Below are 18,592 nucleotides of genomic sequence, written 5' to 3' on the forward strand. Positions count from 1 at the left end.
GACTTTTTGCTAACCTGATATTTACTTCAATTTTTCTTGCATGTAAACTTGTGATAATAATATAAGTATCAAGTATTGTTTTTTGATATTGACCTGAGAGGAGTAGCTGAGAGGAGTAACTGTGAGGTCATAAAACAAGATGAAACAAACCAGGTGCAGTTGCCCCCTTTTTCCTTTCTCAGGCAGTATATTCAACAAATTGGATGATTTTGTTAAAAGATTAGTATGTTTAGAAATGGAAAATAAGTGTACGTTTTCAGCTTTGTTTACAGCATACCAGTAACTTGTACTTTTACTAATAAGAAGACATATTGTCTGGACTTAAAATTTGAGCAGGCTGGTGAATAATCCATTTTTTTACATTTTCATTCCCAAGGCATTTTAAAGTCATAGTCCAACTTCCCCATCAGGATGCAGAGGTCTTAACTGACAAACCAATCATGATATATTTTTCCATATAGTTACAAAATACTGATATTTTGGTCATTGAGAATTATCAATAAGAAGAGGACCTTTATGTAAACTATTTGCTTTATACAAGTTTTGATTTTCTACCCTGGAGTAATTCTAGTAATCCTTTGTAGTGATTTCAATGTGTAGAAGAATAACTTAATAGAATCTTGTGATACTAGAAAATCCACCCTGTCAGAAATATGCCAATCTTGTGGAAATCATCCAATTTTAGGAAATGACAAAATTATTGACTCTATATGCTTTTATAGTTATTTTTAATATGTAATAAATATCATACTTAAAAAAAAAAAATGAGGACCCCAAAGAAGGAGGATCCCTACCTCATACCTTATATAAAAATCAACTCCAAATAGAGCAAATACCTAAATATGAAAGTCAGAACTATCAAACTCCTAGCAGAAAACATAGGGCTGAATTTTCAGGAACTTTGTTTTAGAAAATGCTTTCTTAGAGTTTACACCCAAAGCATAACCAGCAACAGACAAAATATATAAATGTGACCTCATCAAAACTTTTGTGCCTCAAAGGACTTTATCATTATAATAAAATGACAACCTACAATATGGGAGAAAATATTTGGAAACCACATATCCCAAAAAGGATTGATATCCAGAATATATAAAGAAGTCCTTCAACTTAACAAGAAAAAGTCAAAGAATCCCATTAAAAAAGGGACAAAAGACTTTGAGCAGACATCTCTCCACAGAAGATATACAGATGTTCAGAAACCACATGAAAATATGCTCAACATCATTAGCCACCAGGGAAATGCAAATCAAAACCACAATATGATACCATTTCAAGCCTATTAAAATGACTGCTATCAAAAAATGGAAAGTAACAAGTGTTGCAGAGGATGTAGAGAAATAGAAACACTTACTGCTGGTGGCAATGTAAAATGGTGATGAAAGTTTGGCAGTTCCTCAGAAAGCTAAGTGTAGAACTACAATATGACCCAGAAATCCCACTACTAGGTATATACCCAAAAGAACTGAAGCAGGGACTGAAACAGATATTTTCACATCGATGTTCATAGAAGCATTGTTCACAATTGCCAAAAGATGGAAGCGACCCAAGTGTCCATCAACAGATTGGTGGATAAATTAAACGTTGTGTATACATGTGGTATATAATGCAGTTATTCAACTGTAAAAAGGAATGAAGTCCTGATACATGAGCAACATGGATGAACCTTGAAGACATCATGTTGAGTGAAATACCCCAGACACAAAAGGACATATATTATATGATCTCCCTGATTTGAAATAATTAGAATAAGCAATTTCATAGAGTCAGAATCTAGAATATAGATTATTACGGACAGGGTGGGGATAGGGGAGGATATGTTAAGGCTTAAAATATACAGGGCTTCTATTTGGAATGAAGGACATGTTTTGGTAATAAATGACGGTGATCATAGCACAACATTGTGAATGTAATTAGCAGCACTGAAATATAAATCTGAATGTGATTAAAAGGGGGAAATGTTAGATTGTATATATGGTAACAATAAACATTTTTTAAAAATTCCTCTTATACTACACCAACAGTGAACCTGAAGTAAAACCATGGTCTATATCTAATAACACAGTTGTAAGTTGCTACTATCGTTACTAATGTTGGATCCCAATGCATGGTATTAATAAATTCTCTAAAAATGAAAAATGTATAAAAAAAGAAGAAAAAAAAGAATGGCAAATTAAATCCAGATGGAATACAAGAAAGGAAATAATAATAGCTGAGATTATATAAATAGAAAACAAAGATATCATTAAAAATAAAAAAGATGGCTCTTTTAAAGACTACAAAAATGTATTAACACTTCATAAGATAAATTATTAATATTATAAACAAAAGAGGATTTTGTGTCAATAAATTTGAAAATTGAGATGAAACGGACAAATTCCTTCCAAAGCAAAACTTCCAAAGCAGAAATAAGAAGTAGTCTTGCATCTATTAGGTTATCCATGTGAAAACTCATTTTTCTTGGTAAAAAAAAATAGCCAAATACTAAAAATTCCATATGCTTTAACCTAATATTAAAGTAATTTTTCCCTAACTAAAAGACCTTCCACAAATCAATCTCTAGACTGAGAGGGTTCATTGTTGAATTCTTCCCAACACTTCAGGAAGAAACAGTTTGATAAGGACATTATAAGAAAATAAACTTATAGGCCAGGCTCTCTCTTGAACATAGACATAAAATTTAAACAAACTGAGCAAAGTGAACCAGTAATATGTAAAAACAAACACATCATGACCAAATGAGATTTAATATATAATTATAACTATAGTTTAATTGCAATAAATGCAAGAAAATCATTTGGTAATATTCAATACTTCATCTTTGATACTCTTAGCAAAGCAGTATTTGAAAGAAACTTCCTTAAAATGATAGCAAACATTGCATTTATTAGTTAAATAATATAATATTGAAATATTTACCCCTGTTAACAAGAGTGAGAGAAAGATGACCACAATCACCACTTTTATTCAACATTGTGTTAGAAGTTCTAGTAAGTGTAATAAGACCACACACACACACACACACACACACACACACACACACACAAAAAAAAAAAAAAAAAAAAAACGAAGAAAGGAAGGGGGGGGGGGAAGGAGAGAGGAAGAACATGAAGGGAGAGAGGGAGGACATGGTATAAGAATTGGATTTATAATTAATGCAATCCTACCTCAGAATTTCAGCACACTTTTTAGTTTGAAATTTATAAACTAAAGTGTATACGAAAATTTTGCAAACTATCAAGAATAGCCAAGGAAATATTGCAGAAAAGGCCTAAATCTAGAGAATTTTACCTAACAGATATCAACATCTATTTTAAAGTTATAGTTATTAAGAAAGTTGGTACTGGTGCAAGGACAGACAAATACCAATGAAACAGAATAACAGAGAGTCCAAAACACAGAGCCACACATTCATGGTCACCTGATTTATGACAAAAGAAACACTGCAGAGCAATAGAGAAAGAATGATGTTGTCAATAAATGGTGCTGGTTCAATTGCATGCTCATATGCAAAAATATGAATACTGATACCTCCCTTTCACACCATCCATAAAAATCAATGCCACATGCATTGCAGATCAAAAGTGCTAGAAGAAAGCATAGGAGATAATCCTTATGAACTTGTGAACTTGTAATAAGCAGAGATTTATTGAACAGCATTAGACATAAAGGAATTGTTTGATAAGTTAGATTTTATTAAGGACGTTCATAAAAAGCCACCATAAAGAGAGTGAATAGCAAACTACAGAAGAATATATTCACAGTAAAATGTCTATCAAAGGACTCATATGCAATATATATTTAAAAAAAAAAACCATTATCAATCAATAAGAAAATGTCAGAAAACCTAATGGAAAATTGGGCAAAAGACTTGACTCTTCACAAAAGAGGTTATCCAAATGTCCAATGAACGTGTGAAAAGGTACACAACTTCATCTCCATCAAGGTAAGTGTAAAGTAAAATGACAAAGCAGTATCACTATACATTCTCCAGAATGACTACTACTAAAATAAATTGACAATACCAAGGGTTGTCAAAGATTTGGAGAAAATGTAATTCCCTAACAAACACAGATGGTGAGAAAGGACATTGGTACCACCACTTTGGAAACAGGTTTCACAGATCTCTTAAAACTGAATATATCCATTACTTAATCCCAGAGATTCTATTCCTAGGTATACACCAACTGCAAAAATACGTGTAAAAATTTTCATAGCAACACTATTTGTATAGTACAACTAGAAACAACAGATATCCATCACCATCAACAGTGGAATAGATTAAATTGTGATCTCTTTATACAAAGGAATGCATACAGTAATAAAGAATAAACTGCTGTACCCACCAACATAGATGAAACTTATAAACATAATATTGAGGGAAAAGTCAGAAATAAAATTGTACATACATATGACATCATTTCTATAAAGTACAAACAAGCACCATTTGCTTATCCAAAGTGACACCACCAAACCAGGCATTAGAAGAAAGAAAGAAAGAAGGCAAGAAAGAAAGAAAGAAGGCAAGAAGGCAAGAGAGAGAGAGAGAGAGAGAGAGAGAGAGAGAGAGAGAGAGAGAGAGAGAGAGAGAGAGAGAGAGAGAGAGAGAAAGAAAGAAAGAAAGAAAGAAAGAAAGAAAGAAAGAAAGAAAGAAAGAAAGAAAGAAAGGAAGAAAAGAAAGCAAGCCCCTGGAAGGAAATGCTCAGTCTTGAAACAGGACAGACTTGCCTCTTAAAGAGATGATTTGGTATAGTGAGGGTTAAGATTGACTACAGCCAGACAGTCTCAAAATCAAGCCTTAAAATACATACTAGATGTATAATTTGGGGCAATTTATTTAACATCTCTAGATCACAATGTCCCTGACTTTAGCAAACAGGGTTGTCGTAGAAATTGAGATAATTCAAGTAAAGTAAAAGGTCTTGCCAGAAGTATATGTCCAATACATGTAATCAATTACTATTGCTACCTTCCAAATAAATAAGATCTGAGGAGCCTGCCCGAAAGACTTCAGCCCAGTCTGTTTTCAGATATGGCCAATCAAAGGAGGCTTGTGGGGAGCTTTCAGGGTTTGGGATCATGATACCACATCATGAGCTAGGTTTGTGTTAAAATTCTGTACTGAACTTGACAAAACAACGTATTTTGGTACTTTTACCCATTCCCTGAAAGGAGCAACAAATGGCTGGTAGAAGATCCACACTCACAGTGTCTCTCCATTAATAATTAACTTTTATGGCCAGTAGTCTTCTTGCCTGATTGAAATGCCTTTATCAAATTGGTGACTGGTAAGTAAAGAAACAGGTAGCTAAATATTCTAGTTAAGACCCTTCTCTGAAATGACAAAAGCAGGTTTTCATCTATTAGCAGTTTTTTTTAATGAGCCTTACCTTGTACTTTCTCAAGTTTTTGTTTATCTTTCAGCATGATTTCGAGATTTTTTATGAGATGCTCAGGCACATCAGAATTTCCAGAAATGGAATAAAGGACAGTAGTTTGACCATATTGATCCAAATCCATTTGCCTGGTAGGCTCTTCAGTAGTTCCTGAAATGTTCACACCTCTAAGCAGAAGATAAACGATACCCAGGAGTCCCAATATCTGCAGCAACACCAAATTCCAGTTGCGCCAAGTGAACATCGCCCTCTTCAGGAGCATGGCGTGGAACTGCTGGCAGTACAGAGCGCACTAGCAAGAAGAGAGAAAGATGGCATTACAGTGGTCACGGGCCGTAGCGGCCATTCTTAATGAAATTTATTAAGATAAATGGTTTGAATCTTGTGGTAGAAGATGTCCACATGTTTAAAAATACAGCCTTCAACAGAGCATAAGCAGTTAGCAGACGAGATAGCAAGCAAAATTTAATATTTGAGTAATGTGTTGATTTACACAATTTAAATGATTAAAGCTTGGCTTTATTCATTGGCTTTAAAGCTTGGTTAATCTAATTATACGGAAAATTATTTTTATCATTAACATACTCATAGAACATCTCTGAGCAGACCAAAACATCCCATCTTTCCTTCTTACTTGATATTAAATCATGATCTGTCTATATCATTATAATTTTATATATATATCATTAAATCATGAGCTATATCTATCATTCATAAAGGAGACATTCTCATAAATGTGCACATGTAAGAAGTTTTCAAGGGTTTTAATCTACTGGTTGTGTGGAAAGCCAGAAAATAGAGGATGAATTTCTTTCTAAACTGTAATAATAAGCTAAATGTTTTTCTTCAACCTTTAAAGCAATGGGTACAGTCATTAATTTGAAAAATGAATAATAAACACACTATTTTCCCTAGCTTTACAGATATTTTTGAACAATCTGCAATTGAGTTATTATATATATTTTTTCAGATTAACAATTGAATACATTGTTTTAATGTAAAGACGTCACCTGAAAAGGTGTCTGGAAGTTGAAGAAAAACATAATGAACATGTTACTTGAATATGTTACCAACAGTTTAAAATGTGTCCCTCCCATTTTTCCAACATTTTGGACCCTCACAGTTCTTAGTAAGAAAATATCCCTAATCAAATAACCAATACTTCCTGAATGAAATGATCAGTATTTGGATTTTGCCATTGACTAGAAATAAGATAAAATGCAGAAGAATTTTTTTTCTCACATTGTCTTCAGGGAGGGAAAACGTGCTCTCTGGTTTTTAAAAGATGGGTTATTAGATATATTTCTAGAATGAAAGAATCTGTAATACAGGATTCAACAAGTTTTCTAGATTGGTCTGCCAAATCGTCCTTCATCTGCACTTTCTAAGAGAATTAGGGAAAAGTGATATAGGAGTAGAAATGTGCAAGCAGGGAGAGGAGGAAAATTAAATTTCTTAAGTATCTGTTCATGCCAAAATTACGGGCTTCACATACTACTAGTGTTAACACATTGAAACAGCTCACAGATAATGAAACTGAAGCACAGATATGTTAAGTGACTTGGCTGAAGTCAAATAACTACTAAATGATAAAGCAAGGATCCCAGTTCTATTGGCTGGAAACTTCACACTCTACTTGTATAATCCCACTCTGCTATTTCCCAAGCCCCTCAAAGAAGGCAAGCCTATATGCACCTCAGGGAAATACATCCCCCACCTCACAATTTCTAGTTAAAAATCCCAGGGAAAATTATAGGGAATAGATAATTAGGAAAACAATGAAAGAAATGCTTAACAATCCAAAGAAACTTCTCATGCTGATGAAGGAACATACTGCCTTGGGAACAGTCCATTAGGCAGTAATATTGCATCCCATGCATAAATTTAAACCTTTTCATGTGTGTGAATAGTGATAATTTGTATTAGGACCATTTATCAACTCTGAATGAACTAACAATTTTGAAAACTGAGCTAAGTGACTCAGGAATAACAGTGGTGAAAAGTAGAATTTGACTCATATCCTTAACATTTCACTCTTGGATTAGAAAATTAATTGTATTGCATTACAGACCATTCCCTATATGGCTGGCCCTTCTGCAACGAAGAACCCCAAACTCTCCTGTGAGTTCAAATATTAAAATGAAATGTACCTTTTTATGCCATCTAAATATATACCACCATTATATTCTAGTGAAGAGGCTCACCCCATTATTAAACTCCGTATCAGAGTGTTCTTCGGCAAGGGAAGAATCTGGTCTCTCAAAATTTCTGGGTACGTTCATATTCTCATTCTTGGTTTGTCTTGTTTGGGGGGCCTTTGAAGAAGAAGGACGGATAGGCTCAGTGTTCGTTTTGGACTCTGCCAGCTGACCGACCCTACAGTCCAAACAGAAAAACAAAAGGAAGAGATAAAGAAAAAGAAAATAACCATTTTAACCAAAACAGTGGTTTCCAAACACCAAGTTCCATTGCTAGATTTTCACCGAAAGAGGCAAAAATGGGGAAAATAAACGAAGGATACATAATTCTAACATTAATGCTAGGTAAAATAAACTGAATTTAAGCAAGTTAAAGGTCTAAGATAATGTCTTTTTATTGGGGGCTAGGGAAGAGGGGTTGTTAAATATCTGGCGTAGTTTACAAAGCAAATAAGCCACAAGTTAATTTCCCTCCAGGGTTTCACAACTCCATAGGAGAAACAGACATACATAACTAATTTTAATATAAGGAAGGAAACGCTAACAAGAATAACAGAAATCACATTATAATGAGAGATTGGAAACATAAGTCCAATCATGGGAGTTCTGTAAGACTTGACAAAAAATGCATAATTAGTAAAGATGGAATTTTCCCTAAACCAATAAGTTAGCAAGACTTCTTAATACTTAATACCTTTCTTTTAGCAGGACCACAAAACTGGCACCAAATGCTGTTTCCAAAACTGTTTAAAATTCACTGCAGCATTTGTACAGTCTCTGGGTCTGCAACACTATAGTAACTGATACCATTGAGAACAAATACGTTTTTTCTCTAACTTCTTTATTAAGTTTTTATTAAGTGTTTATACATTTGTAAGACACATTCAAGGGGAAAAGGTTAAAAATACAATTAACCAACATAAAAAATTTTCAAAATCTCATTACCCTGAGATAGCCAAATGACATTTCCCCCTATATATATATATATGCACAGGTATAAATATGTACCTACACACACACATGCAAAAATAGGATCATACTACTAACACAGCTATGCAACTTGCTTTTTAATTATTAATATCCATTCATTTTAATATCTCTACATTCTTATCACTTCTAAAGATAAAACTATTTCATTATATGGATATTCCATAGTTCATTGACCAATTCCCTATTTAGATTGCTTTAATGTTTTAATATTATAAACAATGCTTTGATGAACACATATATCACTACCCACATAGGACAAATTTTTGTAAGTCAAATACACACATTTATGTTCTTGCCAGATTGGCTTTCAGAAAAAGTATGCTAATTTATATATCCCTGGCAGTTTATAAAATCTGCCTATTTTACATCTTCCCCAGCCTGAGCATTTAAAAAAACATATTTTCCAATGTCTGCTTTATTTTTAATTCCTTCAATTTAATTTGTCCATCTGTGTTTATTCTTTTGTGTATTATTTTTATTTGCCTAATTTTATACTGTTTTCATATTATTCTTAATGATTTAGAAGACCTCCTTATTATAATTAAAAACTTTTTGTCATTTATTTTTTAATTTGGTTAAAGTATTCTCTGATGAATAAAATGTTTTAGTTTTTACATAGCCAAGTGTCCTAGTTTGCTAATGCTGCAGAATGCAAAACACCAGAGATGGATTGGCTTTTATAAAACGGGGATTTATTTCGCTACACAGTTACAGTCTTAAGGCCACAAAGCGTCCAAGGCAACACATCAGCAATCGGGTACCCTCACCGGAGGATGGCCAATGGCCTCCGGAAAACCTCTGTTAGCTAGGAAGGCAGCTGGCATCTGCTCCAAAGCTCCGGCCTCAAAACGGCTTTCTCCCAGGACGTTCCTCTCTAGCAAGCTTGCTCCTCTTCAAAACATCACTCCCAGTTGCACTCTCTTCCTTCCCCCGAGTCAGCTCATTTATGTAGCTCCACCGATCAAAGCCCACCCCGAATGGGTGGGGCCACGCCTCCATGAGAACATCTCATCAGAATCATTGCCCACAGCTGGGTGGGGCATATTCCAAGCAAATCCAACCATCACCGAAACGCCTGCCCCACACAAAACCACAAAGATAATGGCATTTGGGGGACACAATACACTCAAACCGGCACACCAAGTATTTTTCTTTATGGTCTCTGTGTGGAAGAAGAATAAGTATAAGAAAACCCCTCTGTGCCCAACATGGAGAATTAACCACTTTCAACATTTTGTTAGGTGAGAAAAAAAAAAAAAAAACCCTAAGTATTACAAATAAATTTAAGTGACCTTTGATCAAAATTCCCAATCCAATCCCATTCTTCCCTGCCTCCTCCATCAAGACAGCTCTGAAAAGTTTGGTGTGTAACCTTACAGATATATTTTTCCCATTTTGATATTTAATGTAAGTTAGTATAGGGAATGTACAATCCCATCCAATCAGGATTACTCTGTATGTTTGGTCCTGTTTGCTTATGCCTTTTAGCCTCATGCTTTTTGTTTGTTTGTTTTGCTTTGCTTTTTCTTTTTTGTAGTTGATTTTTTCAATTTTATTGAGATACATTCACATAACACACAAACCATTCAAAGTATACACTCACTGGCTCACAGTATCATCACATAGTTGTGCATACATCCCCATGATCAATTTTAGAATATTTCATTACTCCAGAACAGAAATAAGAATAAAAAATAAAACCCCAATCCTTCTATACCCTTTATTCCCCCCTATTTTTGACTCATAGTATTGGGGTAGTAAATTTGTTACTGTTGATGAAAGAATATTAAAATACTACTATAAACTATGGTCCATAGTTTGTAATAGCTATGTTTTTTTCCCTATACCCCTCTATTATTTTTTTTTTAATTTGTAGTAGTTCATGCAAGAACTTGTTTAATAGGGCACTATTACTTATAATTCCAATTATGAACTACCATCACCTCTATCCATTCCCAAACATTTAACTTCAATCTCATTAAAAATTCTGTATATATTAGGTAACCACAACACTTTCTCTAGCTTCTGTCTATCTCTAGGTACCCTATATTCTACATTTTAAGACTCTGAGTTTACATGTTCTAGTTAGTTATTATTAGTGAGATCAAACAATATACGACCTTTTGTGTCTGGCTTATTTCACTCAGCATTATGATCTCAAGGGTCATCCAAGTTGTCACATGCTTCATGCCCTCACTCCTTTTTACTGCTGTATAATATTCCACCATATGTATGTATCACATCTTGTTTATCCACTCATCTGCTGATGGATTCTTAGATTGTTTCCATTTTTTGGCAATTGTGAATAATTCCGCTATGAACATCATCAGTATGCAAATGTCTGTGTGTGTCCATGCTTTCAGATCTTCTGGGTATATACTGAGTAGTGGAATTGCTGAGTTGTAGGGCAACTCAACATTTAGTTTTCTGAGGAAGTGCCAAACTGTCTTCCACAATGGCTGTACCATTTTACATTCCCACCAGTAGAGAATAAGTGTTCCTATTTCTCCACACCCTCTCCAATATTTGTAGTTTCCTGTTTGTTTAATAGCAGCCATTGTTATACATGTGAGATTATACTTCATTATGGTTTTGATTTGCATTTCCCTAATAGCTAAAGAAAATGAACATCTTTTCATGTGCCTTTTAACCATTTGCATTTCCTCTTTGGAAAAATGTCCATTCACATCTTTTTCCCATTTTATAATTGGGTTGTCTGTCCTTTTATTCTTGAGTTGCAGGATTTCTTTATACACACTGGATATCAAACCCTTATCAGATATATGGCTACCAAATATTTTCTCCCATTGAGTTGGCTGCCTCTTTAACTTTTTGACAAAGTCCTTTGAAACACATAAGTGCTCAGTCTTGAGGAGTTCCGATTTATCTATTTTTTCTTTCATTGCTTGTGCTTTGGGTGTAAGGTCTAAGAAGCTACCTCCTATCACTAGGTCTTGAATATGTTTCCCTATATTTTCTTCTAGGAGTTTTATGGTACTGGCTCCTATATTTAGGTCTTTAATCCACTTTGAGTTAATTTTTGTATAGGTATGAGGTAGGGGACCTCTTCTCATACCCTTGGATATGGATATCCAATACTCTCAGTCCAATTTATTGAAGACTATTTGGTCCCAGTTCAGTGTCAAAAATCAAATGACCATAGATCAGAGAATCTATTTCTGAACTCTCGATTGAATTCCACTGATCAATGTCTATCTTTCTGCCTTTACCATGCTGTTTTGACCTTTGTGGCTTTATAGTAGGCTTTATAGTCAGGAAGTGTATGTCTTCTTTTTAAGGATGTTTTTGGATATTCAAGGCCTCCTTCCCTTCCAAATAAATTTAATAACTAACTTTTTCAAGAACTGCATCTCCTCCCTTTTTGACTTTGTCAGTCTACCTAAGGGTTTGTCAATCTTGTTGATTTTCTCAAAGAACCAACTTTTGTTTTTATTGATTCTCCCTATTGTTTTTTGTTCTCTAATTAATTTATTTCCACTTTAATCTTTTTAATTCTTTTCTTATCCTTGCTTTAGAGTTGGTTTGCTGCTCTTTCTCTAGTTTCTTCAGTTGTTCAGTTAAGTCTTTGGTTTTAGCTATCTTCCTTTTTAATGTAGGTGTTTAGAACTATACATTTCCCACTCAGTATTGCCTTCGCTGCATCCCATAGGTATTGATATGTTGTGTTCTCATTTTCATTCATCTCCAGATATTTACTGATTTCTCTTGCAATTTCTTCTTTGACCCATTTATTGTTAACAGTGTGTTGTTTAACCTCCACATATCTGTGAAAGTTCTGGTTCTTTGGTAGTTATTGACTTCCAGCTTCATTCCATTATGATCACAGAAAGTGCTTTGAATAATTTCAATCTTTTTTTTTTTTTTTTAATTATTAAAACCTGTTTTGTGCCCCAGCATATGATCTCCTGGAGAATGTTCCATTAACACTTGAGAAGAAAGTATATCCTGGTGTTTTGGGATGCAATGATCTATATATGTCTGTTAGGTCTGATTCATTTATCATATTGTTTAGGCTATTTCCTTATTGATCCTCTGTTTGGTTGCTCTATATATAGAAGACAGTGGTGTGTTGAAGTCTCCCACTATTATTGTAGAAACATCTATTGCTCCCTTCAGTTTTGCCAGTGTTTGCCTCATGTGCTTTGGAGCTCCTTCATTGGGTGTATAAACATTTATGATTGTTATTTCTCCTTGGTGAATTGCCCCTTTTATTAATACATAGTTCCTTCCTTGTCTCTTATGACAACTATACATTTAAAGTCTATTTTGTCTGATATTATTATAGCTACCCCAGTTTTCTTGTGGTTATTACTTGCGTAGAATATCTTTTTCCTTACTTTAACTTTCATTCTATTTGTGTCTTTGGGTCTAAGAAAAGTCTCTTGTAAACAGCATATAGATTGATCATATGTTTTAATCCATTCTGCCAATCTGTGTTTTTTAATTGGGGAGTTTAATCCATTAACATTCAAAGTTATTAGTGTAGAGGCAGTTCTTGATTCAACCATCCTATCCTTTGGGTTTTGTCAGATCTATTTTTCTCTCTCCCTTATCCTTTAAGTTACCCTTGCTAATACTTTCAATTCCATGCCCTCCTCCAGACCTTTCCCTTCTTTCTTTTTCCAGCTGACAGAACTCCCTTTAGTATTTCTTGTAGGGCAGGTCTCTTGTTAACAAATTCTCTCAGCATTTGTTTTTCTGTGAAAATATTAAACTCCCCATTACTTTTGAAGGACAACTTTGTTGGATAAAGAATTCTTAACTGGCAATTTTTCTCTTTCAGAGTCTTAAATATATCATACCACTGCCTTCTCACCTCCATTGTGTCCAATGAGAAGTCAGAGCTTAGTCTTACATGGCTTCCCCCGTATGTGGTGATTCACTTTTCTCTTGCCACTCTCAGGACTCTCTCTTCTTCAGCATTTGACAGCCTGATTAGTATGTATTTAGAGTGGGTCTATTTGGATTTATTCTATTTGGAGTTCATTGAGCTTCTTTGATCTGCATATTTATGTCTTTTATAAGGGTTGGGAAGTTTTCCCCCATTTACTCCTCTGGGACACCAATGATTCTCATATTTTGTGCTTCATATTGTCAATCATTTCCCTGAGATCCAATTCAAATTTTTCCATCTTTTTCACCATTTGTTCTTTTGTGCATTTGAATTTTGTTGCTCTGTTCTCTAATTCACTTATCCTTTTTTTCTGTCTCTACAAATCTGCTGTTGTGTGTCTCAAGTATATTTTTAATTTGAAATACAGTATTTTTCATTTCTGAAAGATCTGCTAGTTTTCCATTTATTCTTTCAAATTCTTCTCTATACCCTTAACATTTCTTCTTGATATCTTTTATCTCTTTAACCATCTCATTGACGTTATATAGGAGATTTGTTTTAACATCTTTGATTAGTTGTTCCATATTCTGTGACTCCTCTGACTTTTTAATTTGATCATTTGGCTTGGCCACATCTTCTTGCCTCTTCATGTGCTTTGCAATTTTTTGTTGGTTTCTTGGGATTTGATTATCTTGATAAGGTTATTTTGAAAGCTGATTTCCCTTGCTCCTCTAAGATTTTGTAGTTGTTTGGGTTTGCACTGAATGTCTCCTTTGGCACTTGGTTTGTCAATTATTCCTGTCTAACCAGGGCCAGGGCCTCACACAGGAGGTGCGACCCTCTTCAGAAGTCCTTTAGGGGCTGGGCAGAAAAGCAGTTTGCCAGACTGCACTTTCCCTGTCTTCCCAGCAGATGGCACTCTTGGTCTACCTCTTCCCTACAGCTCTGCCTCTCCCCAACTATGGCAGCCCATTGGGCTGGGATCAAACTAGGCAACAATCCAATCAAGTTCACAATTCTCTGTGTGTGCTGGAAGCTGCCAACTTTGGGGGTAGGTGGTGGGCACTGTGCACTTTGGCTGAGATCCCACCTGTGGGCATAATGCATCTGGTGATTGCCAGGCTTCCATGTGGAAAGACCTCAGGCTTGGGGACTGAGAGGTTCAACTCACCCAGCCAACTGCGGCCCAAGAGTGCTGTGCTTTTCACCAGCCAGCAAGACCTGGGTTTGTTTTAGCACACTGCTTTTGCAGTTGGGTCATCTGAATAAAAATAATGCTAAAAGAAAACATAGGTAAATACTTATCTAATTTTAGAGTTGGCCATATTTACCAAAGACTAAACAAAACAATACTGCAAAATACTGATACATTTGACTATTTAAAAGTTTGAGGCTCCTGTAATTGAAAATAACATACAAATGTAAAGAAAAATTACCCAAAAATTGCAAGAAATTAATGTTTTTCAATGATAAATATCCTTACTATACATAGAGCACACAAAACAACAAGAAAAATCCAACTGACTTGGTTTGAAACTAACTTATTAGGTTTGTGGGGATTTGGGAAATTATATCATCTCTCTCTGCCAGTTTATTCACCTGTAAATGGAGATTATAATAGAACCTATTGCATAATAAGGATTATAATGTTTAAATGCCAATATAAGGAAAGCATTTAGAGTGGTATCTGGCACATAGCAGGAACTCAATAAGCGTTAATTTTTAACCTGTTCATGATCTCCTTTGTGAGTCAATCCCACCACCATCATCATGGCATCTTTCATTGGGTACCTACTCTGACCTAGGCGTTGCACTTTGTTACAAAATTGACATTATGCCTCATAATAACCCAGAGGTTGGACTGAATCTTGAAGAGGTTAGATAAATTGCACAAAGTCATATAACTAGCATGTTAGATATAGCCATGATAAGAACCTGTATTTATCTGACACTGGTGCCCATGCTGTTTCCACTAAGTCACAAATATTTCATTAGTTATATAGAAAAAAAACAGTTTACTATAGTGTGGAGCCATTACATACAAGTGACAAAACTGCACTCTGTAAGGAAAATAAGACTGTCCATTGAGTCTTAAAAATAAAATAATTTAAAATGGATCAGAATAGTGATCGGGAACTAGCAAGAACACATGATTATTGGCTGTTCTGTTTCTTATTGTAAATTAATGATGTGGCATTCTGATATGCATTATATGTCAAAGTATACTTACAATCTTTGGTAAACTTTATTAGCAAGAAAGTCATTGCTCTTTGTAGGCACTGAGACTGACAAGATGAAATTTCTGAGCCTGAGAACATGAAGACTAGACCCCAGAAAGGACTTTTTATGAGGTCTTCTGACAGCTAACAAGCTGGTCCTCCCTTGCAACGTACTGAACTCCCTGGTCACTTTCTCTTTGAACTTTCACCCAGCAGGACTAGGTAATCTCAAAATATAAACCATGTACAGGTTAAGTAGGTTACTAAGACGTGCTTAGAAGATCTTAAAGTCATCCCCAGTAAGACCTCCAATTTAGATCCAGGACTCTTTCTATAACCACATAACTTCTCTTGTCACCAGGCCAGCCCTAACCCTTCTATCCACTAAAGGTATAGGGACCCAAACCCAAACCCAAACCCTGCTCATTCAGTACCTGGGTTCAGTTGTGTATTCGGCTTTACAGCTCCACATTGTACATCCAAAATCTTACCTGCCCAGCTGTCACTCCAGTCCCTTCACTCACAGTCATGTCAGCCCACCATGGGGGCAAGCTGTACAAATTGATGTGTCTGGGATTCGTAGATTGGTATTTTTAACAATCCCAATACCATTTCTTGAATTACTGTAGCCCCAGACAGAGCTTGCTTTCAAAATGAAATATGACTCTAGAGGAGAAGGTTTTTCTTTCCCCTCAATGCATCATTACTCACCTAAGGAAAACTTCTTCCAAGGTCGTGATAGAGACACCAAAGCTGGCAATGCCCAGACTTTTCTGTCTGTTTTCCAGATCAGTAAACAGAGCCTGAAACCTAGAAGAAGCAGAAGAATAGAAAGAACTAGAACCAAACCAGATAATTTTCATATGTATACATTTTGTTCCCAATTAGTATCTCCTCAGCAGTAGGAAAAAATGTTGTTCATTCTTTGCTGCAATTCTTATTATGGTTTCCATGTCCCTGATAAATCAGAAATGTGGGACAAATGAAGAGAAAGAAACTAGCCAATTGCTATAGCCAACTGTTTTCCATCTGGTTTTCTGATAAAATTACCAACTGACTTGGATCTAATTTTCTTCTATGGTTTGATTTTGGTTTCCCTCATCAGTCACCATTCCATTCTGTCTTATAAAATTACTAAGATGTGTAAATTGATCTCTGATCTGTTTAAAGGCACCCATCTTTTACTCTGAGTTCTGGAAAGATTTCTTGAGATGGTCTTCATACATCTAATTCTAATCCTGCCATATATCTAATACTGACCTACAATTCAGTTTTTTATTGGGCAATTAGGATCCCATATATATAACTTTTATCTTTGTGACTGCTTGCTCTAGAGTCACAGTGTCCTCTTTAATCTTATTGAGATCATGAAGCAGAAAGTTTCTGAAGTAATATTTTTACAGTAAATTTGTTTCAGAATTAGGTATTTCTTCTGATATCTAAGGTAGCTCTTTCCATTTGAATTGGAAAGAAATTTATGTTCATCCAAATCTGACCTTTATTCATAATAAGACTTGAACAAGAGATTCTCTTAAAGACTGGGGGATGATTTTGCCCCATGCCATGATTTTTCTTTACGGTCCCCATTCTAGTTTCCTGGCCAAAATCAAACTCAGGCTTACTGGTCTCATTTTGTGAACTCCACCTTCTTCCATTTGTAGAAAGTTAAAGTGACATTCCTATTTGTCCACTTTTCTAGCATCATGACATAAATGGAAGAGCAGAGGCTTTGAAGTTACATGGATCTGGGTTTGAATCCAGCCTCTAAAATTTTCTAGATGTATCCACTGTTGTACTTTATTTAGCCTGTCTGAGCATCATCATAAGTAAAGCAAGTAAAATATCTTTTTTAAAGTATTGATATATAATTCACATGCCATAAAATTTACCTTTTAATTCACATGTCAGTGGTGTTTAGAATATTCACAAAGTTGCACAATCATCTCTACTATTGAATTCATGAATAATTTCATCACCCACAAAACAATCCCCCATACCCATTAGCAGTCACTGGCCATTTCTCCCTCCCCCAGCCTATGGCTGTCACTAATCTGTTTTTGATCTCTGTGGATTTGCCTATTTCACATCAATGGAATCATACCTTTGTGTCCTTTGTGCCTGTCTTCTTTCACATAGCATAACAATTTCAAGGTTCATTCATTTTGTAGTAAGTATCAATACTTCATTCCTTGTTATGGCTGAATATTTTTCCACTGTATGGATATAGCACATTTTGCTTATCCATACATGAATTGATGGATATTTGAGCAGTCATCTCTACTTTTTTGGCTATTACAAATAATACTGCTAGGAACATTCATGTACAAGTTTTTTTTGTAGATGTGTTCTCAATACTTTTGGTAAATACTTAAAAGTGGAATTGTTGGGTCATTTGGTAACTCTATATTTGACTTTTTGAGGAATTGCCAAATGGTTTTCCAAAGTGGCTACACCATTCTATATTATAACCACCAATGTAAAAGGGTTCCAATTACTCCATATCCTCATCAACACTTATTCTCTGGTTGGTTTGTTTTTTAATGACAGCCATCCAACATGTGTGAAGTAGTATCTCATTGTGGATTTAATTTGCATTTCCAGAATGACTAATGCTGTTGAGCATCTTTTCATGTCTTTACTGACACATTTTTATATGTTCTTTGAGGAAATATCTATTCAAATCCTTTGCCCATTTTTAAAAATTCAGTTTTATCAAGATATATTCACATATCATACAGTCATCCACAGTGTACAATCAGTTGTTCACAGCACCATCATATACTTACGCATTCATCACCCCAATCAATTTTTGAACATTTTCCATACTCCAAAAAGAATAAAAATAAGAATAAAAATAAAAGTGAAAAGAACACCCAAAGCATTCCATCCCCCCCATCCCGTCCTATTTTTCATTTAGTTTTTGTCCCCATTTTT

General features: G+C 34.9%; 1 protein-coding gene across 1 annotated transcript in view; it reads right to left on the reverse strand.

The window, feature by feature from the left end:
- LOC119518027 (ATP-binding cassette sub-family A member 3-like) overlaps window positions 1-18,592 on the reverse strand; it is a 230,794-nt gene that overhangs the window by 92,122 nt on the left and 120,080 nt on the right. Inside the window, exons 17-19 of the mRNA XM_037815122.1 lie at window positions 16,370-16,468; window positions 7,601-7,772; window positions 5,391-5,688 (exon numbers count right to left, since the gene is read on the reverse strand). Coding sequence (XP_037671050.1) covers window positions 5,391-5,688; window positions 7,601-7,772; window positions 16,370-16,468 — 569 coding nt within the window. The remainder of the gene's footprint in view (window positions 1-5,390; window positions 5,689-7,600; window positions 7,773-16,369; window positions 16,469-18,592) is intronic.

Source organism: Choloepus didactylus, chromosome 21 (genome assembly GCF_015220235.1).
Source record: "Choloepus didactylus isolate mChoDid1 chromosome 21, mChoDid1.pri, whole genome shotgun sequence".
In the NCBI taxonomy this organism is placed as follows: Eukaryota; Metazoa; Chordata; class Mammalia; order Pilosa; family Megalonychidae; genus Choloepus; species Choloepus didactylus.